Source organism: Astatotilapia calliptera, chromosome 22 (assembly GCF_900246225.1).
Source record: "Astatotilapia calliptera chromosome 22, fAstCal1.2, whole genome shotgun sequence".
NCBI classification, from domain to species: domain Eukaryota; kingdom Metazoa; phylum Chordata; class Actinopteri; order Cichliformes; family Cichlidae; genus Astatotilapia; species Astatotilapia calliptera.
In genome coordinates, this window is record NC_039322.1 from 33,175,886 (window position 1) to 33,202,747 (window position 26,862).

The 26,862-nt window shown below is 40.5% G+C and overlaps 1 protein-coding gene across 1 annotated transcript; it reads left to right on the forward strand.

Annotated features, from left to right (window-relative positions):
* Positions 1-826: 826 nt before the first annotated feature.
* Positions 827-17,471, forward strand: LOC113014825 (tropomyosin alpha-3 chain-like). Its single transcript, XM_026156576.1, has 10 exons — positions 827-1,034; positions 1,305-1,430; positions 6,990-7,123; positions 9,184-9,301; positions 9,478-9,548; positions 9,727-9,802; positions 9,993-10,055; positions 10,256-10,325; positions 15,692-15,770; positions 16,838-17,471. The coding sequence occupies exons 1-10, from the start codon at positions 921-923 to the stop codon at positions 16,839-16,841; spliced, it is 855 nt and encodes a 284-aa protein (XP_026012361.1). The 5' UTR covers positions 827-920; the 3' UTR covers positions 16,842-17,471.
* The last annotated feature ends 9,391 nt before the right edge of the window (positions 17,472-26,862 follow it).

The window sequence follows — 26,862 nt, forward strand, 5'->3', positions numbered from 1 at the left end:
AAACTTCAAAGCAAGCACCGAGTAGCTACGACGTGATGGGAAACTCACAGAGAAACTCGCGGATTCTTCCACTGACCGCTGCACACCTGCACCAGGGTAAACCTCCGCCTGCTTTACAGGTGAAAATAGAGCAACAGGACTGCTGAGTCTTTGACTTTATTTATTTTCTGCTGTGTTTTACTTGCATCTATTTGAAAGACTGAGTGTAAACACAAAAAATATTTTATTTTATGTGCTGGAATGTGCAGAAAATAGGTTTAAATGTTAAACTAATTTCTTCCAGTCAGAGAATGTTGCAGATAATTAAATTTTTGCTTGATGCATAAAGTTAAAAGATTAAAACTAATAAAACAAGTTTAAAAAAGAGACTTTTCCATTTGATTACATTTTGTATGATGGATTATGTAGAAAAAGTAGAATTGGGCTGAAAGATCTATCACTTTATCACCTCTTCAGGTTGTAAATCGTGTTTTTAAAAGTAACTAAGTAACTAAGTAATTAATTACTTTTGAAAATAAGTAATCAGTAAAGTAACGGGATTTCTTTTTTGGGGAAGTAATCAGTAATTAGTTACTGATTACTTTTTTCAAGTGACTTAACCAACACTGTCCATGTATGTGCATGGAAGGACAGACAAAAGTGGTCCTGAAAACACATTTCATTTCTGTTTTTTCCTCCTTCTTCACAGCTACATGATAAGAGCAGATCAAAGATATTCTGAGGTGCTTGTGTGGAGGTTCATCTTCCAGCTAATCTGCAGGGTACAGTTGTGTGTGATTTTGGGGGAGTGTCTCCTTGTCTGTCATATAAATAGTCTGCTGCTTTGTTAGAGTTGGTGTCTCTTCCAGTTTGCCAGTCTCAGGTTCTGCACCAATTAGTATTGATCTTTTACAGGAAAACGCTATTACACATCAACAAAAATGGAGGCCATCAAGAAGAAAATGCTTATGCTGAAGTTGGACAAGGAAAATGCGCTGGATCAGGCGGAACAGGCTGAAACGGACAGAAAAGCAGCTGAAGATAGAAGCAAGCAGGTAGGTCACACAGGTGCAAATCACATGAAGCGGACTCATCAGCCTGGTGGTTTATATGAGCTTAGTATGTGGTGTAGTTTAGCATCTTGTACCAATGAATGAATGAAAATAGGAAAGATGACTTTTTGAGACTTCCAGAGACCCAGTTATCTTTTATCTGTGGTTTTGGTGGATGGTAGTCAAACAAGGACCTGAGTCTGCTGCTGAGGAAAGTCTGTCCAAAAATGTACATTAAAATCTAACCCTGTGTTTCTTGTCCCACGCTATCAGCATGAAGACGAGCTTATACAAATGCAAAAGAAGCTGAAAGCAACAGAAGATGAGCTTGATAAATACTCCGAGGCCTTAAAGGATGCTCAGGAGAAGCTTGAAGTTGCTGATAAGAAAGCTGCTGATGTGAGTAAAACTAATTCACAGTGGTGTGTTTGGTGCATTTCATAATACCACATTATTGATTACTGACCAACCTTTACATTCTGAAAATACAAAAGAAAATATGTCTCTTCCACAAAGCAAACAGATTAGCAGGGTGCTGACGTGGATGTGACTCTTTGGGAGATTTTTTTCCCTATTTTATGACTGGGAAGGCCAAGAAACTGTAATACATGATACAGAGCTCTCTCAGTGGTGGCATTGTGTCTCACACAGCATGAACTGATGGCCAGTGTAAACCAAGCCAGTTTGAGTTCCTGTTTCAGCCTTGCATTCCATTCTCATCATGCTTACGTCTCACAGCTGTTGGGGGATTCAGAGCCCTTTTTAACTCTGATGTCAACCACCCAACCTTGGCAGTGAGATTAACAATTGTTCAAGTCCATTTTAGGTACCCATGCCTCCCAGATCACAGTAACTGACGGCCTTTATTTAATGGATGTAGCCTAATTTAGGCTCATTCACTGTGGCTCTCACAGCACAATAAGAACTAGACTATCATAAACCAGTGGGCTATTGCACTCACCTTTCTCCACCTGTTTTACTTTCATCCTTCAGCTCGTGCTACAATGTTTAGTTCTCAAAGGTGTCCATCCAAATGGTTCTCTTTCACACACTGACTTTGAGAATTTAAACTAGCGTCAGATTCACAGGACGGGCTCTCTGTCAGACATCGCTGAAGTGAAATACAAATGCAGGCCATAAGAGGCTGAAAGGAGATGGGGAACAAATGGAAAACAAACAGATGATATGACAAAAGTACTTTTTATACACACACTGATGGGTGGTTAGAAATGAGACACCACTGAGGAAAGTCAGACACGGATTAAACTACAGAAAAGAGGGTGGGGCAGATAATCATACACAAGGAAAGACAAGACAGGAGTAGAAGGTCAGACACGAGGAAAGTAATGTTCAAAGGGAGGAAGAGGAATTAACCAAAAACCCATAAATAACACAGAAACTGACTAAATCTAAACAGAGACAGAAGAGGAAACGGGGAGATTTCGTCTGAGAGAAGCGATAGTTATTTCTATTTCTCCATATTTTTGTATGTTTATTTGTTTTATGTTATCCATACAAATAAGTGTTCAAAACCTCTTTTGGACAGATGTCCAATGTTATGATCAGAAAGTCATTGGTGCCCACAGGTGCACACAAGTGGTGAGGCGGTGGAGTCCTTTTGTTTAATGGCTGACCCCATTAAATCCAGTCGAACCAGTCGAGCCAGTCGAACCAGTCGAACCAGTCGAGCCATTACTTACAGAAACTCAGTCCACTAATTTAGCTCTTAGCTACAGTCCGTATGTTTTTGGACAGTGGCACACTTTTTGTAATTTTGCCTCTATACAGCACCACACTGGATTTTAAATCAAACAATCAAAACCATTTTCAAAAACCCTTTCTTCAAAAGATATGGCAGTTACATCGGATGAGAATCGTGCAAAAACATAGATATATTTATACAAATATTTAAAATATTCCAGGAAAAAGGGAATTTATCTGTCTTTAAAGACAATATCACTATTAATCATTCTTTAGCTCTCATTTTCCAGAGTGTTGATTATGGACACGATTTACCAAAATAAATCTCTTTTGCTATCCATCAGTAGTCCTTCAAATAAACCATAGCTTAAAGATTTTAGTTTGCTGTCAATGATAAAACCTGCTGTTCTGTAGCAGGCTAACAATAAATGTTCAAAGGTTCCACCTTCACCGTGGTTCAGCAGAGGACCTTTTCTTATGGTAATTTAATCTTTCTATATTCTCTTGATTCATAATTATCACCATGACCTCATCAGCACAAGCCATGGCTGCCATTCTGTATGAATCACAGATATTATTACAGACCACTGGACACGCTCAGCCTGAGGATCTATCTCGTTTTGCTGCGCGGCACTGACCAGCGACTCGATCTTCCAGGTGATCCAACGACGAGGGAGGCTGGGAGGATTGGTTCACTCCCTTTGGGGGGAGAGAGCATCTGCGTTGGTGCTCCACGAGTCTGGGAGGTAGAAGTTTGTATAGTTAAACTGGGCAACCAGAAAAAGACCACCTGGCTTGCAGTGAGTTTGATCATTTCTTGTGGTCATCCAAACAACAAAGGGATTTTCAGCTTCCTCTGCAAGTGCCTCCATTCTTCCAGCGCCAGCTTCACCACCAGCAGTTCTCACCTCCCCATGTTGTAATTGTGCTTTGTGGGTGACAGCTGATGAGCAAAGAAAGCCAAGGGGTGCATTTTATCAGCAGCCCTCTGGGACAACACTGCATCTAGAATCCAAAGTGTCAACCTCCTCAATGAACTAGAGTGTGTTGAGCAAGAATAAGCGCAGAGGCGAGCAGATGCTCCAGATGGTCGAAGGTTTCCCAGGCTGAGACATTCCACTAGAAAGGCGTCTTAAGAAAAGTCAGACTTTGCTATTGTTCCCGATAAACCAGCGATAGAAGTTGGAAAAACCTAAAAAGTAGACACTGTAGATGTTTCCTGGATATGGGAACTACCACTGCCTGCACTTTCACCATGAATTTGCTGCATTCAACTATCTTTTGGAGCAAAATGTCCTGATTTGAAGTGAGGCCACAAAGAACTCACTCACGTTCTCCCCACTTTTGTCATTGGATGGTGATTGCATCCTGGTGCAAATCAGTGTCTGTTGAGCCCATTGTGGTCAGATTGTTGTGTCATAAAACCAGCAGAAAGATGGGCCCACTCACAGATCACTGAGAAAACATCATGACTCAGTGTTTCTGTGTTTCTCAGTTCTGGTATTGTTTAGCTTCCTTGTTCTTCCCACTTTAATCATTTTGTATTTCCAGTTCTGAATTGTTTGTTCCCTTTCGTGTCCTGGTTGTCTTGGTCTCGTCTGTGTTCTCCCCAGCCTGTCATGTCAGTCGCCCTCTCCATCTTCTCAGTCTGTCTCCCCTGTCCCAGTGTTTGTATATCTTAGTCTGCGTCTTAGTATGTTTCCTGTTTTATTTTGGCAGTCTCTCATCCTGTGCTCAGTGTGTTCAGTTTTGCTTCCTCCCTTCCTGTTAGTCTGATTATTTCCTGCTGTGTTCCCTCCTGTTTCCCATCCGCTCATTATCCTGTGTGTATTTAAGGCCTCAGTCTCCCTCTCCTCACTGGTGTGTTGTCCACTGGCTGTGTTTCTCAATGCTCCATGTTCTCCTCACTACTCGTTCCACAGAGATAAAGCTGCTTCTTCCAGTTTACCCTCTTCGTGTTTGAGTCCTGTAACTGGGTCCCACTCTTGACAGACATAGCTAAGCATTTTGCAATCTGGCGCCATCTGTTACAGCTGAAATTTCTTAGGTATCAAAAAGCAGAAATGAGGTTTTCTTGGCAGTCGTCATTTTTGCAAAACCAAAAGAACTCAAAAGTACACAATACTGTACACAACAGTACTCCAGTGCATAATGTATCTGTGCGTGAACAAGTCAGTAAGGCAGAAAATAGCAATTCATGATGGAAACTGCCTTCAAGCCCTTGAGCTCTGCAGGAAATGTGGTTTTATCGAGATGGATTTTTTGGTAGCAAGACAGAAAAGACAGAATTGCTGTTAATGTTGTTCAAATGTGAATCGTAATTCTGGTCTTCGTGTGCTGCTGGTTCAGTAAATTTTGTCGTTGCACGATGAAACTGGCAGCTGTGGAATCTGTGAGAGCTGTGCTTTCAGCAGAGACACTGTTTGTGTACTTGTACTTGAATCTGTATTTTGTGTTTACATCTTTTCACTTATACCTGCTCTTTAATTGGTTAAAGAGTTATTCTAGCTGTTTTATTTTGCCCTTTCAATGCTTGTAAACCTTGGTATATTTTAGAAATGGGTCTAATTCCTGAAATAGATTTTTATGCCATTAGGAAAACATTCAGAACACCCGACACAGATCTTTCTGTTAAATATACTTTCAATCTTATGTTTATTTGTAAAAATCTACAGAAGTCTTTATTTGTCAGTCCTTTTTCTTTCAAATCTTCAAAACCTTTTTAATTGGTCCCATTAAGTAAATCAAAATATTTAACCAAACCCATATCTTTCCCTTTCTTAAATCAAGTATCCGTTATATTTGGGATAAATCCAGGGTTGTGTGAGTCTATAGGGCTCCTGGTCTGGTTCTGTCTGACCACATTAAATGAAGTCCTAGGACATGCTTGTATGCAGGGACTGGATTCATTAAGGTGTGTGGAGAGGCTTCTATCACCTATTATTACCTGCAGACCAGGTTACATATGTCCACTAGATTGCCATTTGTGCATAAGATTTCATATTTCACCTGTGTGCACCTTCCTCCACCTTAACATGCCACCCTGTGTTCCTTCCTCTTCTTGAAACATGCATTGACCAGTCATTTCCATCCTTTGCTGAAATCACTTCCTCATCACCCGTGTTCCCATGTCTGTTAAAGTTGACACCAGTTACCACTCATTACCACTATATTCAACTTTTCTGACTGTGCAGCACACGCATTAACATTCACCTATTTGATGTACAGCTTTGAACTAATGCTCCGGTCTGACAGACGCTTCACCTGAACAGAACTATTCGTATACACTTCCTTCAAAATGACCCATAATCAAGTTCTCTCTCTAGAACAGTTTGAATCCACCTCCAATGCTACTGGCCTCATCACTTCGACCTGGTCTCTTGTACACACAATATGTCTGTTTTCCTTCTCTTCATAATATCTCCCTTCATGAGCCGTAGTCCATACGGACTCCTTACTCTTTTCCACGATCCTGCATTTCTGTCTTTCTCGATGCCTCCTAACTCACCTTCCCTGCTGAGTCTTCCTTTGTCTTCGGCCAACAGTGGCATTTCTGCAGCATTCCAGCAATCAGGTATGTATCATAGAGTGGCCAGACCAGAGCCACTCCTCAGTAAAAGTAAGTTGGAGTTTTCCAAAAGGCACCTGAAGCACTCTCGCACGATGAGAAACAAAATTCCCTGCTCTGATGAAACAAACACTTAGCTCTTTGGCCTGAATGCCAAGCATGATGTCTGGAGGAAATCAGGCACCGCTCATCACCTGGCCAATGCCATCTCTACAGTGAAGCATGATGGTGGCAACTGGCTCCAAACTGCTCTGGGCCTCGAAGGTCCTAAGCACACAGTCCAGATAACAAAGGAGTCACTTTATGATTACTCTGTCCTTATGTGACCTATAGAGCCAAGACTTGATTTAAGACCTGTTAAATCTAATATTTGTAAATATGTTTAAAAAGAAAATTTCAAGCAAATGGAATAATGGTGTAATATGACAAAATGTGGAAAAAGAGAGAATACATGCACTGTATCACGATAAGCTTCTGGCTGAGTACATCATCCTAACTCACTGAAAACCAAAAAGGTTATTTGAAGAGATTCTTTGGAAAAGCTTTGTCCACATCCACATTATATTATCCACTTCTTTGGAATAACATGCAATACGCTTCTATCAGGAAATGCTGCTTTTACTGTGTTAGACATGTGCAGTGTATGTAACAGACTGTTTTTCTAATTAATCTGCTCCTTGTATTCTCAGGCAGAGGCAGAAGTGGCTTCCCTCAACAGACGTATCCAGCTCGTAGAGGAGGAGCTGGACCGCGCTCAGGAGAGGCTGGCAACAGCTCTGCAGAAACTGGAAGAAGCTGAGAAGGCTGCAGATGAGAGCGAGAGGTGACTCTGCTGTGACCTCTATTGTTCTTCTGCGATGAGTATCACAAGTCAAGCGTTATAGGAACAGCTTGAATGTCAGTGACCACACTTTTCCCGTTGGATGGTTCATGAACATACTGTGCTAGAACCACACAAAAAAGACCTGGGACTGAAAATGTATCTTAATATATCAGTAAAAAACTCCATAGATGTTGAATAGCTACTGAGTATTTGAGCTTAGTGCAGCCATGGAAGCAGATGGAAATTTAAACTGCAAGCGAGATCTTTGTACTGGCTGATCAGACTTTATACAAAACAGGCGCCAGGAACTAAACAGGAACCCTAAACTGGGGGTACACTAGAAACCAGGAACACTTGGAGGTCATCAGACCCATGACTGGAACATAAGAGACACTGACAGAGTGTATACATAAGAGAAGTGGAGATGCATAGAAACACAGCTGGAGCAAACTAGACAAACGTTAGAGGGGAAACAAAACTGAACACAATGCACATGAGACAAGGAGCGAGAGAGCGAGGGACATGACGGGCTGGGGGGAACACAGACGAGACCAAGACAACGAGGACACGAAATGGAACAAGTAACTAGAAATGCAAATGATTCAACTAGCTACATACACGTGGCTACAATGAAACTACATAACAAACTTAGAAATAGCGACCAAACTAACAACCTTGACGAGTCCAACAGAAAACAGGCGTCCTTACAATTGGACAATCTGTGTAACCTCTGTAAGGCCAAGGTATCGCCTCATGCTACTGGTACTCACACCAACACCAGCCAAATGCAAAACTAAAAAGTACCAAAAAAAACATTCAGAAAAGATGAGGAGGGGAAAGAGTCAGTGGCCTCCACCTGTTAAACCTGCTTCTCTGGTGCACTTGTTAGTTTTATTAAGACCAAAGCAGCTCAAACAATCCCCTTTGCTACTTAACAGATCAGGTCAATATCTGAAAGTTTCATTGAGTTGGTGCTATACTCATTTTTTAAATTGTGTATTATTGCACAGTCTATTATTAGCTTCCTCCCAGTCATATGTAAGGCAGCAGCATCTAAACAGAGGTTATTAACACCACGTTCTTATATTTAGCTGACAGATTTTCAAAATGAACTGTTCTATGCATCAAATCCTATCTGCCCCACAGAAAACACTGTGTAGCTATGGTGACAGGTCACTGTGTGGCAGCACCATGACCTAAGTGAGGCTCTTGATTACATATTTGATCACCACACTGGTGAGGAGGAGAGAGGCCAGGAAACTGACAGTGAGGATGGATCAGAAGCTGAAGATGGCACGGAATATAATCCAGATAAAGAGGAATGATGATGACGATGATGGCCATCGAATCATGCTTTGAACTGTTCCTGATTAATTAAACATGATTTACATGTTGTTATGGGCGATTCGCTTTGACAGCCACAATACTGTTCAGGGTCATCATCAGCAAGACAAACTGGCAGTGATTAGAGGTTTGTGACGAGTGCGTGGAATAGCAGCCACTCATCACTCATGTCCAAGTCCAAACATCACAGTGTCTGGTCACCGGTAGGGGACGCTGCCCTTTCAAAAAGTAAATGCCAATCAAGCAGTCTAAACATGGCATAAAGATATGTCAGAAGTGCAGTTTTGGGATAATTTCCTAGCCACACAAATAAAACATTCCCGTTCACTTTTGGCCAGGACCACAACAGGTGTTGCTTTATGTGACTATAAAAGATTTGAAATGGTTTAAAAACAAATGTTCTTAACGTTGTAACTTATCCAAAGTAGCCTGTGATAAACAGTAGACTGTGTTTCATCTGATCATTTCTTACAGTCAAACTAATCCAGATGTTTTTTCAGATTAATGAGACTTAGAAAGGCTGTCATGCTCACAAGAACGTGAGCTGATTACAAAAATCTAACACAACATACAGTGATAATACATCTATTATTATAGTTTCTATATCTGATCGAGAACACAAAATTGTTTTACATGAAATGAACGAAGCACGAGGGTTAAAAATGTTTAGCAGTGTATTTGTATTGTCAGAAAGTAAGGATGGTTTGTCTGCACAGAGGCATGAAGGTGATTGAGAACAGAGCTCTGAAAGATGAAGAGAAGATGGAGCTCCAGGAGATTCAGCTGAAGGAAGCTAAACACATCGCTGAGGAGGCTGACCGCAAATACGAGGAGGCGAGTGTTTTTGTTCTTGTCTGTTGCAGTCCGCTGCAGTGATGCACTTTCTTTAGGAACCAAAGACATTTGAAAGGAGCTGGTAACTGTATCTACCTCTGTGTTGTTATTACAATAATACTGAAAAATAGCAAATCCACGGTGCAGGACCTTAAACTCTCACACTTTCTCCTCAGGTTGCTCGTAAACTGGTGATTGTAGAAGGAGAGTTAGAGCGTACAGAGGAGAGGGCAGAGCTGGCTGAGGCGTGAGTACATATACCGTGTTACCTGCCTCATGTTTGGGGTTTTTTGAAGGACAGAAGCAATTATTTCCTAGGAGCACTGCTTCAAGTGTTTACAGGGTTTTTTTTACATGTCATGGCAAACATTTAAACTGTGAGTTTTCTGCACCAACCTATTTTTGTCTTCTAAAAACTCTAAAAGTAAATGTGCTGAGCTGGAGGATGAACTGAAGAATGTCACCAATAACCTAAAGTCCCTGGAGGCCAGGGCTGAGAAGGTAAGGAAAGGCCAGAGACACTGAGAGTAAACATATATTTTCAAAACGTGACTTTTTACATATAACAATAAAGAAGCTGACACAGTACACTCGGGAGGTTTAGAGTCAAACCAAGTATCTCCTTGCCCCGCTGTGACACTTCACCATCCTGCAGACCTCACCCTCTGAATAATCTTCTCCTTCCACACAGTACTCGCAAAAGGAGGACAAGTATGAGGAAGAAATTAAGATCCTAACTGACAAACTGAAAGAGGTGAGCAAGGAAGAAAAATGACCTGTAGATATTCTAAATGCTGGATTTATTGATCATTTTATTTATCTATTTAAAATATTTTCTACATTTAAATGAGCGCTGGGCTCTAAATGTTTTGATGCTTTGAGAGGTCAACATATTGCTGCATTTCTGTTACTTCTTCAACTTCGTTGTCTGATCAAAAGTTGTTGCTTTAACAGGCCGAGACGCGAGCTGAGTTTGCTGAGAGATCTGTGGCCAAGCTGGAGAAGACAATTGATGATCTGGAAGGTAAAACACTCATTTCTCAACAAAGTTCACCCTTTAATTACCGTATTTTTCAGACCATAAGGTGCACCAGATTATAAGACGCACTAAGCGAAACAAAACAGTCAAATAAGTCACACTTTACTCAGCTCATTCTTCTTGCTTCCTCCACTTTCCTACCATTGATTCATTAATGTTGAATTCTCTGGCAGCGGCTCTATTCCCATGTTGTTGCAGTATATTAAAGACTAACCTGGTATTGTGGATGGATTATCTCAGTTGTTCTCCTGACTGAAGTTTGGTCCGTTTACAGCATCCTGCCATGCGATTGCATTTGTCTCTAACTATCAGGAACCTTAACATTATCCAGTGGAAAAAAGTTAGCGTTCATCCTCCAGCTTCACTGTGTTTGTTATGCTAACATAGCTGTGTCGCTAGCGACACGTAGCACATCATTATATACAGTAGCAGCTAGCCCAACTTCAGTAACCCTACAAACGTCACTGCTGTTTAGTTTCCTGTCTTCATTTATGTTGGAAGTGATGGCAGAGCTGTATGTTTTAATATTTTCAGAAATCTCTCAGTCAGAAAATGCTATGGTCATGTCCAAATTCATGGGCTGCATCCTCCTGAGGACCCGGCCTTCGTGGTCTACGTGGGCCGGGTCCTCAGAAGGTCGGGTAGGCCGGAAGTAAACGGCTGTGGAATTGGACGGTCCAGCCTTCTGATCAGCGTCACCACTGTCTCGGTGGAGTTTAATAAACTCGTCCGTCTGCTCCTTGCTATCTAAAATATAACAGGACACTGGCGTAAATTCTCGACTGTCTCATACTTCTGTTTAATCAGTTTTCTGTTTGACGTTTAGTCAGCTGTGTGAAAACCAAGGAGGAACCCACCCGGGGGATTAATAAAGTTTTATTTTATCTAATCTAATAACTTTAATCTCAGCCAAACCGATTTACTCACGAACAAACAAAACACTGAAAAAAGCCCAACAATAACATTTTTAGGTTGTCTAAGTGACTTATATATTACGTTTAACCTGAGTAGCAAAAGTCTGCGGTGATCTGAAAATGATGTGCCGGGAGTTGTGCCATTCTCGGCGGCTTCAGTGACCCTCGAGCTCCCGGCTAGCTATCGAGCTGGTGGGTAACAGACGTCTCCGAAAATGTCGGCACACTTTTGCAAATAAGATAAGATAAGATAAGATAAGATAAGATAGAACTTTATTAATCCCTCGGGTGGGTTCCTCTGGGAAATTCGATTTCCAAAAAAGCACAGCACCGACAGAAGTTACACATATATATAAATACAGAGACAATATAAATAAAATATACGAAGGGGATAAATAGAATAAATAGGAATAAAAATAAAAATACAAGTGAATTGCACATTTCAAGTATTGAGTCTATTGCACCGTTGACTATTTACAAAAGTATTGCACAAAAGGTATTGCACAGTGAGGTGAAGAGGCACTACAGCTTAGTTGTTCCCTCCTTTGTCCTCCTGTTTCCCCTCCCTCTCCCCTCCAGAGAGGAGTTAAACAGTCTGATGGCGTGTGGGACAAAGGAGTTTTTAAGTCTGTTAGTTCTTGTCTTGGGGAGAAGCAACCTGTCACTGAACAGACTCTTCTGATTGTTAATGGCCGTGTGCAGAGGATGCCCAGCATTGTTCATAATGTCCAGCAGTTTCTTTAGTGTCCTTTTCTCTGCCACTGTCACCAGAGTGTCCAGCTTCATGCCGACCACAGAGCTAGCGATATATGGGATATCTTGATAAACCGAGCAGATATTTGAAGTTTACACAGCTACTTTCTCACCTGAAAATATGTTAAAAGTTTATTTTGTGACCCAGAAAGAATAATAAGAGTAATTTTAAAACTTAGTAGCGGACGCCATTGCCAGAAACTGGAGTTTGGCTGGGCCGCGCTATGAATTCTGGGATATGGTAAACCACGAAGGACACACCCGACCCATCCTTCAAATTCGGGGAAAAGGAGCATTTGTCGGCTGCATTCGGAGGAGTCTACGACTTTGGACAGCCTTCGTTCGCTGTATATATATACATATATACACACACACACACACACATACATATATATATATATATATATATATATATATATATATATGTATGTGTGTGTGTGTGTGTATATATATACACACACACACACACATACATATATATATATATATATATATATATATATATATATATATATATATATATATATATATATATATGTATGTGTGTGTGTGTGTGTATATATATACACATATATATACACACACACACATACATATATATATATGTATATATATGTATATATTAGGGGTGCAACGATACACAAAATTCACGGTTCGGTTCGATACTTTGGTGTCACGGTTCGATATTTTTTCGATACAAAAAAACTGTTCATGCATTTTTAATTTGTCATTTATTAAAATTATAAATATATATTTTAACTCAAAAGTACAGTTTTTAAATTTAACCCTAACCCTTGTGCGTGTTTTTTATTTTGACAGCGAATGCGCACCTGCGGACCACTTATGTGCAGCCCTGGTTATTTAGCTCGTCATATTGCAGCCACAGAAATTCTTTTGTCCATGAAACCATAAAGCTGCACTTTCTTTTTGCCTTATAGTCTGATTTGTCATAACTTCTCCGTTTTGTGGTAAGCTTTTCTTTGGCTGTCACTTCTTCACCCTGACCTGTCTTATTTGGCTCAGCAGAACTAAAATATATATATCTGTCTGTGAAGGTTCTCAGTCATCCAGGTCATCGTAGTCAAATATATATCCTGCTACTTTTACACACGACTCACATAAGCTCAGCGATTCTCTGCGCGATCAACCTCTCACATGTTTAAGCTGCGGGAGATTTCACTTGTCATGTTTGCATAGTAAGCTAACGATTAATAAGACGATGTCAGAGGAATTGGTGCACAAATTATCATCACTCACAGATCAGTGCTGTCATTGCAAAGTGAAAGCAAAAAAACAAGCGCAAATTCAAACGTGACTTCAATATGTCACATATTGACAGTGGCTCACCGATGCCAATGACATAATTACCCAGCTACATTTCCAAAAGAATGCAAAAGCATTGACATATATTTTTCCTACAATAGCCCGACGGGCAGGGCAGAGAGATTTTTGTAGCCCGACTGGAAAGCTAGCTCCGGGACGTCGGGCTAGCGATTTTGCGAGCCCTGTATCTGATTGAGGAATCACTCATCTTTGGAAAAGAGAGTTTATTACAGAGAAATGTCTCTTTCCAAAATAAAAGCTATACTATCCGCTTCTTCTGGGCTATATTCTCAGCAGCATAAGGAGAATCATGTGCTAACAGCTGTCTAAATGACTCGGCTAAAGTTAGTAGCATGCTTGTTGTTTTTGTCTTTGCACTAGGATGATGTCGGTGTAAATGTGCAGTCATATTCGTTGTGTTCCCACTAGTGCTTTCAGGTTAATCTCGTTGAAATGACCTTAACGCCACAACACGGCAAATCTTCGTTAACGAGCTACCGCCGATCGCTCCGTGCATGGGGCTAGACGGCCAACACGTTAACGAGCTAACTGCGCTAACACACTAGTTCACACCCATGTAATTAAGCATTGCATGGCACATCCAACATACTGTTTTACTTTAGTGCATGACTCGCTTACCTTCAGGGTCATACGTCACATGAAAACCAAAATAATTCCAAACGCCAGATCTGAATGAGGGTGGGGGAGGTCCATCTTGCAAGGAGAGCTTAACTTCTGTCTCGCTAGCTTGCCCTGCGCTCTTCCTTCTGACTATGCTGTCTGTGTTGAGCGCTCAGTGGATCTGCGCTCAACAGTGCAGCCTAGGCGGAGTAGTCGAACGCAGATTCACTGAGCGCTCAACACAGACAGCATCGTCAGAAGGAAAGTTGATAAAATAAATTACAAATGTTGTATTGTTCGATACATATGCGTACCGAACCGAAAGCACTGTATCGAACGGTTCAATATCGATACGAATATCGTTGCACCCCTAGTATATATATATATATATATATATATATATATATATATATATATATATATATACCCAATACCCAATTATTAGCACAGACGCATTGTGATTAAATGCTTCCTGGCTCCATTTAAAGCTCATAATGGCAGAGTCATCACAGTACGGATACCGACTACGGAACAGAGCAGTCGTCAGCCACCTCCTGTACATGGATGACATCAAGCTGTATGCCAAGAGTGAACGAGACATCGATTCACTGATTCAAACTACCAGGATATACAGCAATGACATTGGAATGTCGTTCGGACTGGAGAAGTGTAGTCGGATGGTAACAAAGAGAGGGAAGGTAGTCAGAACTGAGGGGATTGAACTACCAGAAGGCAACATTGCAGACATAGAGGACAGTTATAAGTACTTGGGGATCCCGCAGGCGAATGGGAACCATGAAGAGGCCGCTAGAAAAGCTGCAACCACCAAGTACCTGCAGAGGGTCAGGCAAGTCCTGAGGAGTCAGCTGAATGGTAAGAACAAAATCCGGGCCATCAACACGTACGCCCTGCCCGTGATCAGGTACCCTGCTGGGGTAATAGGCTGGCCAAAGGAGGAGATAGAAGCCACTGACATCAAGACAAGAAAGCTCCTTACCATGCATGGAGGGTTTCACCCCAAGTCCAGCACCCTGAGGCTGTACGCTAAGCGGAAGGAAGGGGGCCGGGGACTGGTGAGTGTCAGCACCACAGTCCAGGATGAGACAAGGAACATCCAAGAATACATTGGGAAGATGGCCCCAACTGACCGAGTGCTCAGTGAATACCTCAGGCAGCAGAATCCCAAGAAAGAGGAGGGAGACGAGGAACCATCATGGAAGGACAGGCCCCTGCACGGTATGTACCACCGGCAGATAGAGGAGGTGGCTGATATCCAGAAATCCTACCAGTGGCTGGACAAAGCTGGACTGAAAGACAGCACAGAGGCACTAATCATGGCAGCACAAGAACAAGCTCTGAGCACAAGATCCATAGAGGCTGGGGTCTATCACACCAGGCAAGACCCCAGGTGCAGGCTGTGTAAAGATGCCCCAGAGACAATCCAGCACATAACAGCAGGGTGCAAGATGCTAGCAGGCAAGGCATACATGCATGTATGGGAGGATGTCTCCAGTACGTTCAGTTGTGATGAAGAGTCCAAGACAGTGAGCAGCACTAACACAGAAAACAAGGCTACTCTTATTAACTGGACTCTTCTATTTAAGAAAGAACTGCTTAGTTCATTTTTTTATAACTTAGTATTTCACTGTGAATGTTTCTGCAGATCAGTTTCAGCCTCTTTGTTCAAACTGTCTGTTTTCTTTCTTCACTTTTGTCTCTTGTCTGTGTTTATACCCACAGATGAACTTTATGCACAAAAGCTCAAGTACAAAGCCATCAGTGAGGAACTGGACCATGCCCTTAATGACATGACCTCTATGTAAGTTGTGACAGCACATGGATGACCAAGAGTCTTGCACATTTAAATCAACCACTTTGTGATTTAATAATGAATTGTGCCATAAAATATGCATTATTAGTAAATTGATTTCAGAGCATCAGGCTGTCCATTTTACTGCATTAATTTAAAAAATGCTTTAGAAAATTACAAAAATCTTAATTATTGTTAAATTAAGTTTTTAATTGAGTGTTTAATCTTTTTTTTCTAAATAAACAACTAAACATTAAAGAGTTTGATAGTGTTTTACCACCCAGAATAAGTGCACTGTAAACTTTAAGGTACTGATGGTCTGTGTGGCCTCTTCTTACTGTTGATAGACAAACAGCGGGTACAGAATTGAGACACTATTGAAGGCTGATATGCTTGTTTTGGGACCTCAAAGATGATGCTGAAAACACACTAAAGGTTTAAACCAGGGGTCAGCAACCGTTAACACCCAAAGAGCCATTTGGAGCCAGTTTCCACACAAAAGAAAACACTGGGAGCCGCAAATACTTTCTGACATCTAAAATGAAGATAACACTGTATATATTGTTTTTTACTTTTATGCTTTGTGTGAACAACTAAGGTGTGCTGCTTATGAAATCCATGAAGTGCTACAGAGAAAATTACATTTTATTTATGTAATGAACACATTTTGAACTGAAAGAAATATAACAAAAGGAAAGCTGAACTAAAATGATCCAGCAAACAAAAACTGTTGTGAGCCGCCACCCTTATATCTCCTTTGGGCTTTTGGAGCCTTGACCTGACTTTTAAAAAATAATTGAAGAAAAAAACATTCAGCCTAAATACGTATTTTACCTGGTTAATGTGTGTGGCGGGCGTGGTCTGTGCCGAGTCAAATATCTTGTCAGCAAATTGAGCACCTCTGTTAAAGCTGACGGATTCATCAATGGGTTCTTTTGTCGTGGCCACCATGTTCTCTGTAAATCTAGACCTGCTTGTAAACATATTGAATGGCCTATCAATGTTGCACTTGTGTTGCCTAAGATGTTATTTCAGATATAATTGCACTTACTGTCTTTTGCTTCTGTTGTTTTCAGCTAAATGTTCAGAATCTCCACCATCCTTCCAGGTTGTGACCTTTTCTTCTGCTGACCATTACTCTCAGCTCTGCGTCTGTGATCGCCTACCTGTATTTACAGTATTCCCTCTAAATCCTCGAAGTTTGCTCCCGTGCAGTTAGCCTCTTATGATTCAGTTGTCCATGGATAATTGTTTGCTCTCTTAAATGTTGTTTTGTTTTGCTCTTCGTTGTGCTTCTGTATCAATTCTGTGCTGTATCCCTGTTTAAGGAAACATCTCTGGGTTACGTCATCTGTATTCATGGTTTATTTTCTTAGTTTGAAGTTATTAATATTTGTCTTGCAATTTCGACGGGCGTTCTGCAGTGTTCAGTCCCTAATGAATGCTTTCAGGATTTTCTTGTCTCAGGAATTCATGGAAAATTTGGTGATGAAAACCACATCTGGATAGAAATATCACCAACCTATATATATAAATATACTTAAAGATTTTCCTGAATTGTGAATTACAAAGTATTATGATTGTAAAGCCCTGGTGAAAGTATGTCTCATGTTCATTTGTCTGTCAGCAAAGTAATTTGAACAGTTTTGGAATTTGGTGGAGACGTGGAGCACAGGCAAAAAAATAAAACCATTTACATTTTGTTGCAAATCTGGATCTCTTTGTTGAAAATTACACGAAAGCAGAGATTTGCTGGACTGGTGCTTTAAACTTTTTGAAAATACGCCGATGCTGTGTTCTGCCCTGGTGGTTAACATGGAAAATTGACATTCATTTTACTCTCGGTTTGTGCACACTGCACATCGATGATACCCTGCAAAGCATTGTGAGATGTAAGAGCTTCAGGCTTTTCTAAAGAAATGTACCTGTTACCAATTTTTGGAGCTAAATGTGAAAAGCAGCACTGCCTCATTGTGCCTGTTGACACTTTTACTGGAAACATGGACTTACCTGGGATCCCCCTGCCTGCCCACTCTCCTCCTCCAAGAGACACCATGATGTTCAACAACTGTAATCAACCCTTAGCGATTGCTGCCTTTAACCACCTCTCTCCCTACCTGCAGATCCCAAAGCCCCCAGGCCTGATACAGTGATCTGTCACACTGGGCCAATGCATTTGTGGGCTGACGGGTCAATATTATTATGTTTTTCTTCGTCAATATAATTCGACAGGCTGAAAGCGAGCTTAAAGGGCTGCTGCACACCGTCCCTACCAGCACTGAGAGCAGCATATTCATCCATTTTCATTACCGACTATTTGAGCGCCTTGAGACAACTGCTGTTAGGATTTGGTGCTATATAAATAAAATTGAATTTAATGTAATTGAACTGACACTGGATTGCACAATCAAATTTACTCATGCAACAGGCCCCTTCCCTTAGCTTTCCTTTGAACTCACACACCTTACAGAAGAGTTTTATGTGGATGGGGTGGATAAAACTGAACAAACAAAAGTAAAAAGATAGAAAAGCTAAGAGAGATATATTAAGAAATAGTTCTTTTTATGTATGTGTCGAATTAACTGGCATGTTAAGAGCTGCACTGTCAACTGGTAACGAGCTCTCACAGTCACAAGAGGCTGCTGTTTCTGACATTAGCTGTGCAGAATTGCAGGAGCAGCAGCAGTAACAACAACAGAGTGAGGAATAGAGAGCAGAGACTGTGATTCCAAAATCAGATGTAGGGGTAGAAGTATGAAGGTAGATTCAAATAACAGGAATAGCTACTTTGACCATGAACCACTCTAAAGTGAACCCCTCACGCTAAAGTGGAGCCTTTAATTGGCACTCGTGCTGTCTGATGATCTGCCTGAGGTATTGCCCTCCCTCTTTCCAGTTCATAGAGCCTCGGGATGAGTGTAGGTGAAGACCTGTGTGCATCGTAAGGAGAAACAGGAAGACATGATGGACACAGTGAGGAAAGACTGTGACCCTTCAAACAAATGAAACAGGTTTTTAACTATGCTGAGCAAGGGTGAGAATCCGACTTTTAAATTAAATTAAATGAAAACTTTGTCTGGGTTTATGGTTGATGAACAAGCTGGAGTGGAAGATTGCTGCTAATCCTCCTCAGAATGTGCGTCAAAAACAAAATTAAACTTAAGTCAGTTTTATTTTATTTAGTGACTGTAAAATGATCATGTAGTGGTTTGTATAAGAAAGAAGAAAACAAATGGATCAAGATCAGCATCGGAATCTTCTTTATTTGGCCACTTTGTGCACACAAACAAGCAATTTCACTCCTGATGGAATGAGATGAAGATTAAGATGAAATAAATAGGTCTGGGGAAATAAAAATGGGGGAAATACAAAAGAAAAATAATAAAATAAATAAATAAATACAAACAAATATTTAGGATTTAACAGTTAGTAAGGTGATAAATGTAAAAAGATAATGCCCACCAGCAAAGGACAGCTTAAAGACATTTAATAATGGCCCTATAATAACGACTCAGTAAACACAAATTCTTTTTTTTTTTCTTTTTTTTGCCTGTCCCGTTTGGCTCTTTTGCATCAGAATTGTTGTCTAAAGGCAAAGAAAGATGCCCAACGGATTTACTTTACCAAATTGACCATCCCAGCCTTGCCGTAATGGTCCATTTGATTCACCTTTTATTGTTTATTTTATTTTCACTTGCTGAATACGGGACAGACTTGACTGGGGGAAAGAGGGGGAGAAAGAAAGAGGGAAAGAGAAACAGCTGAGAAGAGGGACGGGGGAGAAGGGCAAAAGACAAAAACCAACAGAATGAGCAGAAAAAAAAATGCATATATCAATCACCTGGATCACCTGCTGAGAAAGAAAAAAGAAAACAAGCAGAAGAGAACAAGAGTAATAGAATAAACAACATCACAATGATATATGGGAATATGACAGTAAATACTAAATGTTAAACATTATTGTGCAGCACATAAGATCAACAGAACACAGTGTGCTTTGAGGTAGAAGCCAAAAATGGTGTAGTTTGTGGGTGTGAGCACCTGTGTGTACACCTGTGAGCATGGACGCACTTGTTTTTTTAAAAGGTTCCTTCATGTAATGATCTGCTAGAGGGTGTGGGGGGGCCACAGCCCCGTCCTCCAGGGCATGAAGCAGGTATGGAGGAGATCAAAACTCCAGACATCCAGAGGCCCCCAGAACACAAGAGACCAAGGAAGACCAACAGAGGGGCAGCTGCGCCACAGAAAGAGCTGAGGAGAGTCCCAGATGAGGGCTCACTCAGCAGCCGCGGAGCAGAAGCCAGGGGGAGTTGCAGTGACGCGCCCGTGAGCTCCGCCGGCAGCCAGCCGTGCCTGAGTGACCGAGCCCCAGGCCGAGAGGCCGGGGGCACCCCACCTCCGAAGTGGCCCGAGCGAGCCCCAGGCTCCAGGCCCCGATAAGCGGCCGCCAAGGAGTGAGCTGGTGTGTACCTGAACGCCCATCCCCGGACACAAAGAACCACCAACGCACCGATGTCTGAGGGAGTCCGCCACTGGCAGGGGAAGTGGTGGTGGGGCCCTCCAAACCTTGGAGGGCCTGAGATGTCCCCAGAGAGGTGGCGTCTGACACCCAACCTGACATATAGACACAGACATACAGGCACACACAGACACAAACATCCATTCCCACCCTCATGCTCTCATATGCACTTACTCCACACTCAACCAACGTGGAGACAGACATAAAGAGACGCTGTACACACGATCACACTCCCCAAGCGTACTCTACGAACCGGGTCTAGGTACCCTCGCCCCTGGAGGGGGAACTGCACCCAGACCCAGGTGGTGTTACCCTTTTCCCTGCGGTGGGGAGAGGCAGACCGTCCCGACTCCGCAGCAGCAGGGAGGCCCCACACTCCAGACCGCAGTCGGACGGCCAACTCCTCCACCTAGCCCTCCCGCTCCAGCATGTCGCAGAGAATGGGGGTGAGAGAAGACTCCAAACCTCCCTCCACCCACTCATTGTAGTGTTGATGCATGTGTGTTCTAAGGTGCATTTAAAACCCAGGAGGGCATGGAGCTACCTAAACACGAATTCAATAACCAGTCTAAATTTTCCCTGCTGGCAACAGAAGTGATCAAATGTTTCTTTTAAACATTGTGGCACGATTGTGGCCAGAGGTGGGAAGTAACAAAATACAAATACTCCATTACAGCTGAATTTTCAGGTATTTGTACTTTATTTTCAAATTGTACATTTAAACGTTAGTTCAATGATATCATTGTATGTTGTGGCCGGTGTTTTCCTCCATGCTGTTGAGTAGGTTTGAGAGTCAGAGATGACAACAGGCTTAATAAACTGATCCGTAAGGCCAGTAATGTTGTGGGGATGGAGCTGCACCCTCTTAAGGTGGTGTGGGAGAGGCGGATGTTGTCCAAGATGAGGACGATGTTGGACAATACCTCCCACCCACTCCATGACATGCTCACCAGTCACAGTTTAGTTTAGTTACTTGCTAAACTTACTGTCTTGGAGCAGCTACTATATTTCCAGCTAGGGAAAAGAGTGAAAGACAACCTCTTTCAGATTTGGCCAAGTGCATCTTGGTCTATGTTTGTGTCACTTTTGTTTTACATTGGCTTTGCGTTTGGTTTGCTGTGTGCCATTAAATCACTGCAAGAACTCCTGTTATCTGGTCTTTAAGTCTGACGTCATTAGCTGTGACTGGGCCCAAAGTCAAACGAACACTGCAGCATCACTGAGAGTTAAAAACTGTCTAAAGTCTTTCATCTTTAATAAAATGATCAGTGTTGCTGCTTTACCAGGTGTAACAATTAAGTTTAACATCCAGGCATCCATGAAAACAGGATTTATTACATTTAACAGAGTTAGAAGTTAGCAGGAAGCTAGCTCACTAGTTTCCATCTAAACATAGATGTTCTGACTGAGAGATTTCTGAAAAATCTAAATGTTCAGCTCTGCTATCACTTTTTCCCATTTGATAAATGTTAACGTGAGGGTTCCCAATGATTTCCATTTAAAAAAAACTGAGCTTTAAAATGAACAGTGGCCAACAGTGATCACTGACTGTTTTTAGGGGCTTGTTGAGATTAAATAGAACAAGATACAAAACATTAAAACATGTTAAAAACACAACAGCCTTATTAAGCGCAGAGTAGTCTGGACCAAGAAGCAGGATTCATACATCATCACCTAACAACCGGATATCCCACCTGCTGTGAATTAGTACAGTACAGCGGAAGTGATGACATCCTTGCATGACATACCTTAGGTTCATTTTCTGCAGGCAGGTTTCTGACAGAGAACAGGCACATTTGCACTATAACCTGCAGCGTTCTATAGATGGATGCATAAAAAAAAGAAAAATTACATGTATGTGCTAACTTTCTAAACACTTTGTTACATTTGTGATAAATGTATTTGAACGTAGATACAACACATTTGTGTCGGCCTTGGCTCATTAAAGTTCTGGTCTTTAAATGAACTTTGTGTGTGTTTCAGGTGCTGCACTCTCAAAGACTGAATGAACCAGCATTGCAGCTGTAGGTCACTGTGAGCATCACAGGGAAGTTTGAAGCTGCCCACTGCACCTGTATGGCCGGAGTCGTGGAGACCTGCAGCCATGTCCCTGCTCTTCGGTTTAAAGTAGAAGCAACGGTGTTGATCTGTGGCAGGTAAAAAAAGCCGTCCTCAAAACAGAAAAATACCTCCTGCTACTCTGGAGTTGTCAGCGTGTCACCGTTACTGGATAAACTGCTGGTACACAGTAAAGCTGTGGGTTGTGGGAATGAACCATCATTTTTTTATCTAGGGGTCTAGATTTATGCCTGTAGTGCACTGCCATGTAAATAATGTGCATTTATTGAGTATGTACTGACTGAGTACCACTGTTCAAAAGTTGAATAAAGAAACAAACTAATTTTTGCCTTTTTTTCTTTTAATTAAAACCACTTTAAAGAAAATCACATCAGTTACAGTGTAGAATCCATGTCATATATAGTTTACAAATGACAAAATGTTTACACAAACTCATGACAGCGTTTCCATAAAATCACCCACTACTAACATTACTTTATTTACTGTGTCTTTTGACAAATTACCGCTACATATACAGCACAAGACTTTTAAGAGTATTTAACAAGAGCAAGTTTCCTTTTTTTTTTTTTTTTTTTTGATTTTATTGATTAGCATTCAAATTCAAATCTCAGTGAAAACAGTGAAAAACAAACAAACAGTGAAAACAGAACAAAAATCTACCATAAAGAAAGAAAGCATGAGACAAGGCTAATCAAAAGGTATTGGCTGAAGCATTTGCTTATTACGCCAACCTTTTTCACAAAATATCTTTTTGTATGCAGCTCCTGTACACAGGGCTTGAAGAAAATAATAAAACAAAGCAAAAACCAAACAAACAAACAAACAAACAAAAAACAAACAAAGAAAAAAAAACTTTCCACCTTAGATAAGTAACTACATCAAAGTAAAAGAATCAAGAGGTTGTTTTTTTTTCTCCTTTTTGCTCTTTTCATTCTTGATTTATATATTTTTCTAATACTCTATTTTTAAACATGTTTTTAAACAAGGAAAATGAACTCCACCTTTTTAAATCACTGTCATAACTATTCCACAGGTTAACTCCTCTAACAGAAACACATCTCTGCTTTATATTTGTCCTCATCTTGTTTTCCTTAAAGAAATCTGTTCCCCTTAAGTCATATTGACTCTCTCTGACTTTGAACAGCTTCTGAGTACTGGGGCAAAGCAAGTTATTTTGTGCTTTATAATTATCTGTGCCATTTTATATTCAACTAAATCATAAAATTTCAGGGTATTCAGATTAATAAATAAAATGTTAGTTGGTTCTATATAGTTTGATTGGTTTATAATTGTTATAGCTCTTTTTTGTAACTTGAAAATAGGAAGAGTGTTCGTTTTATATGCATTACCCCATATCTCCAGACAGTAAGTCATATATGGAAGCAACAGAGTACAATAAAGTGTGTATAATGATTTTTTGTTCAGTACATGCTTTGTTTTATAGAGAATAGCAATGGTTTTTGACATTTTTGTTTTCACATGGTTTATATGAGACTTCCAACTCAGCTTATCATCAATTATCACTCCAAGAAATTTATTTTCGTACACTCTTTCAATTTCAATTCCATTAACCCTGATTTTAGATACATTTTTCACTTGTCTAGTGCCAAAAATAGTCAATTTTGTTTTCTTTATATTTAATAACTTATTTACATCAAACCAGTTTTTTAATATATTTAACTCCTTTTCCGCTGTAGTCAGAAGCTGTTCTAGGTTTTTACCTGAGCAGTACAGAGTGGTATCATCAGCAAACAATACACATTTTAACAGTTTGGAAATGCTACATATGTCATTTATATATAATATAAATAATTTAGGGCCCAGCACAGAGCCCTGAGGAACACCACAAGTTACCTTCAACTGCTTAGATTTTACATTATTGAATTCGACATATTGATATCTTTCATCCAGGTAACTTTTCATCCACTTGTATGCTATCCCTCTTATGCCATATCTCTCTAGTTTATTCATTAATATAGAATGATCAATTGTATCAAACGCCTTTTTTAAGTCTATAAAAACACCAACAGTATATTTCTTATTATCTATTGCATTAGATATCCCTTCAACAAGTTCCATCACTGCCATTGAAGTGGACCTTTTCACTCTAAAGCCATATTGGTTATCACTTAGGAGATTATGCTTCTCAATATATTTATCAAGTCTATTAACAAATAACTTTTCTAAAATTTTTGAGAACTGTGGGAGTAGTGATATTGGCCTATAATTGGTAAACTGACACCTCTCTCCGTTTTTATGGATTGGAATAACTTTTGCTATTTTCATTTGTGAGGGAAACACACCAGTTTGAAAGGACAGATTACAAATGTATGCGAAAGGTTGCACTAGATATTCTATAATACTTTTAACTAATATCATGTCAATACCAAAACAGTCAGTGGACTTTTTATTTTTAAATGTCTTCACAATGTTAATTATTTCTCTATGAGTTGCAGCACCAATAAACATGGAGGACACATTCTGAGTAATATGTTTATTTAGGTCGTTATTATTTCTTGACTCTGGAATTTCTTTTGCTAAATTAAAGCCAACATTTACAAACAAATCATTAAATTCATTTGCAATGTCTTTAGTTTTATCAAGCACAATATCTTTATCTTTTTTAAAATAATCTGGATAATTCTTATTTTTTGAGCCCTTTTTGATTAGACTGTTTAATATCCTCCATCTTTCTTGTGTGTTACTTCTACTTTGCTCCAATAATTTGTGGTAATATTCTTTCTTACTTGTTCTTATAATATTTACTAATCTATTTTTATATAACTTGTACTTTATTTCAGCATCTTTTGTCCTCTGTTTGATGAATCTCTTATATAGATTATTTTTCTTTTTACATGCATCTTCTATCCCCTTTGTGATCCATGGCTTTTTCCCTGGTTTTACTGCCACACTGGGGCACATGTTCACCAAAACGCAGCAAACCTTCACCATCTTATCCAGGAGGGTCCCCTCTTCACCCCCACATGGAAGAAGTAATCTGATTGGCATGGTAGTATGTTTGAAGCAGGGATTTTGAAGTGCCCCTTGTGTAGCGCTGGAACTCAGTCACGATGTTTCATCCATTTCATAGGCTGGTTTGCTGCAATAATGCCAAATAATTAGCAACTCTATAAATAGAAGGTAGTTCTGCAAAATCACTCATTAGAATGTTTGTTCTAATTTGCTATGAGCTCAGAGTGCATCGAAAATAAAACTAATAGGCTATAAAGAGTGATATGAACATATTTAGAACTTACCGGAATGAAAATGTCTGGAGCACCGACAGATATTTGAAGATGGAAGAGAACTGCACGTCAGCTCGTCTCACAGCTGCTATCCAGGCTAGACCCAGATAGCAAGGAAACATTGAAACAATGTAGAGTCAATATCAGGCTGTGTCATTGAATCAACGTTGAAGTGTGACGTTGACCTAACGTCACACTTGCACCCTTTTTTAATATTGAAACAACGTCAGGTTTTGATATTGAATCAATGTTGAAACCTGACATTGATTCAACGTTATATTTTCTAATACTGTTGACATTGAAACAATGTCAGATTCTGATATTGAAACACTGTTGAGCTATGGTGTTGATTTTCCACCTCTTTCGCAGTTGCTTTTTATTAAAACAACAGTTAAATCATGACTGGAAATCTACCTTTCTTTATAGGTATTTTAACCAATACTAAACTACTGCATGTTTATCATCCTTAGACCACCTAAACACATAATTGTACTTATTCCTCAAATTGGACACCCTTTATAAAAAAAAAACCAAATGTCTCACAATGTATCATGTCAGTATTAATATCCTAAAATAAGAAAGAATTGCATGTGATGCAACAGAGAAAAAAAACTAAACAAAAAAAGGTCAATAGATGTCATGGTCCTGGGTCGGTGACCCAGCGCTTTTAGTTTGTTATCATTTTCTAGTTTATGATGATTGTTTAGGTTCTGTGTTATAGTCGGTCTGCCTCTGAGTCTGCGTTTGTATCTGTCTGTCTATGGTGTCACCCCATCTGCCATCTTCAGAAGTTTTCTGATGACTCTGCGGTGGTTGGATGCATCAGCAGGGATGATGAGACAGAGTACCGGGCTGTGGTCGACTCCTTTGTCACGTGGTGTGAGCAGAATCATCTGCAGCTCAACGTGGCAAAGACCAAGGAACTGATCGTGGACTTCAGGAAGACCAGGAAACACTTGACCCCTGTTTCAATCCAGGGGGTCAGTGTTGACATTGTGGAGGACTATAAATACCTTGGAGTACACATTGACAATAAACTGGACTGGGCTAAAAACACCACAGCACTTTACAGGAAGGGCCAGAGTCGTCTCTATTTTTTGAGGCGACTGAGGTCCTTCAACATCTGCCAGAAAATGCTGAGGATTTTCTATGAGTCTGTTGTGGCCAGTGTGATCCTCTATGCTGTTGCATGCTGGGGGAGCAGGCTGAGGGTCGCAGATGCCAACAGACTCAATAAACTGATCCGTAAGGCCAGCAA

Bases quoted from the DNA above. Each gene is read 5' to 3' on its own strand.
- LOC113014825 (XM_026156576.1), top strand. From the start codon at position 921: ATGGAGGCCATCAAGAAGAAAATGCTTATGCTGAAGTTGGACAAGGAA. The intron at 1,035-1,304 runs GTAGGTCACACA...CCACGCTATCAG, and splicing joins CTGAAGATAGAAGCAAGCAG to CATGAAGACGAGCTTATACA. The intron at 1,431-6,989 runs GTGAGTAAAACT...TTGTATTCTCAG, and splicing joins CTGATAAGAAAGCTGCTGAT to GCAGAGGCAGAAGTGGCTTC.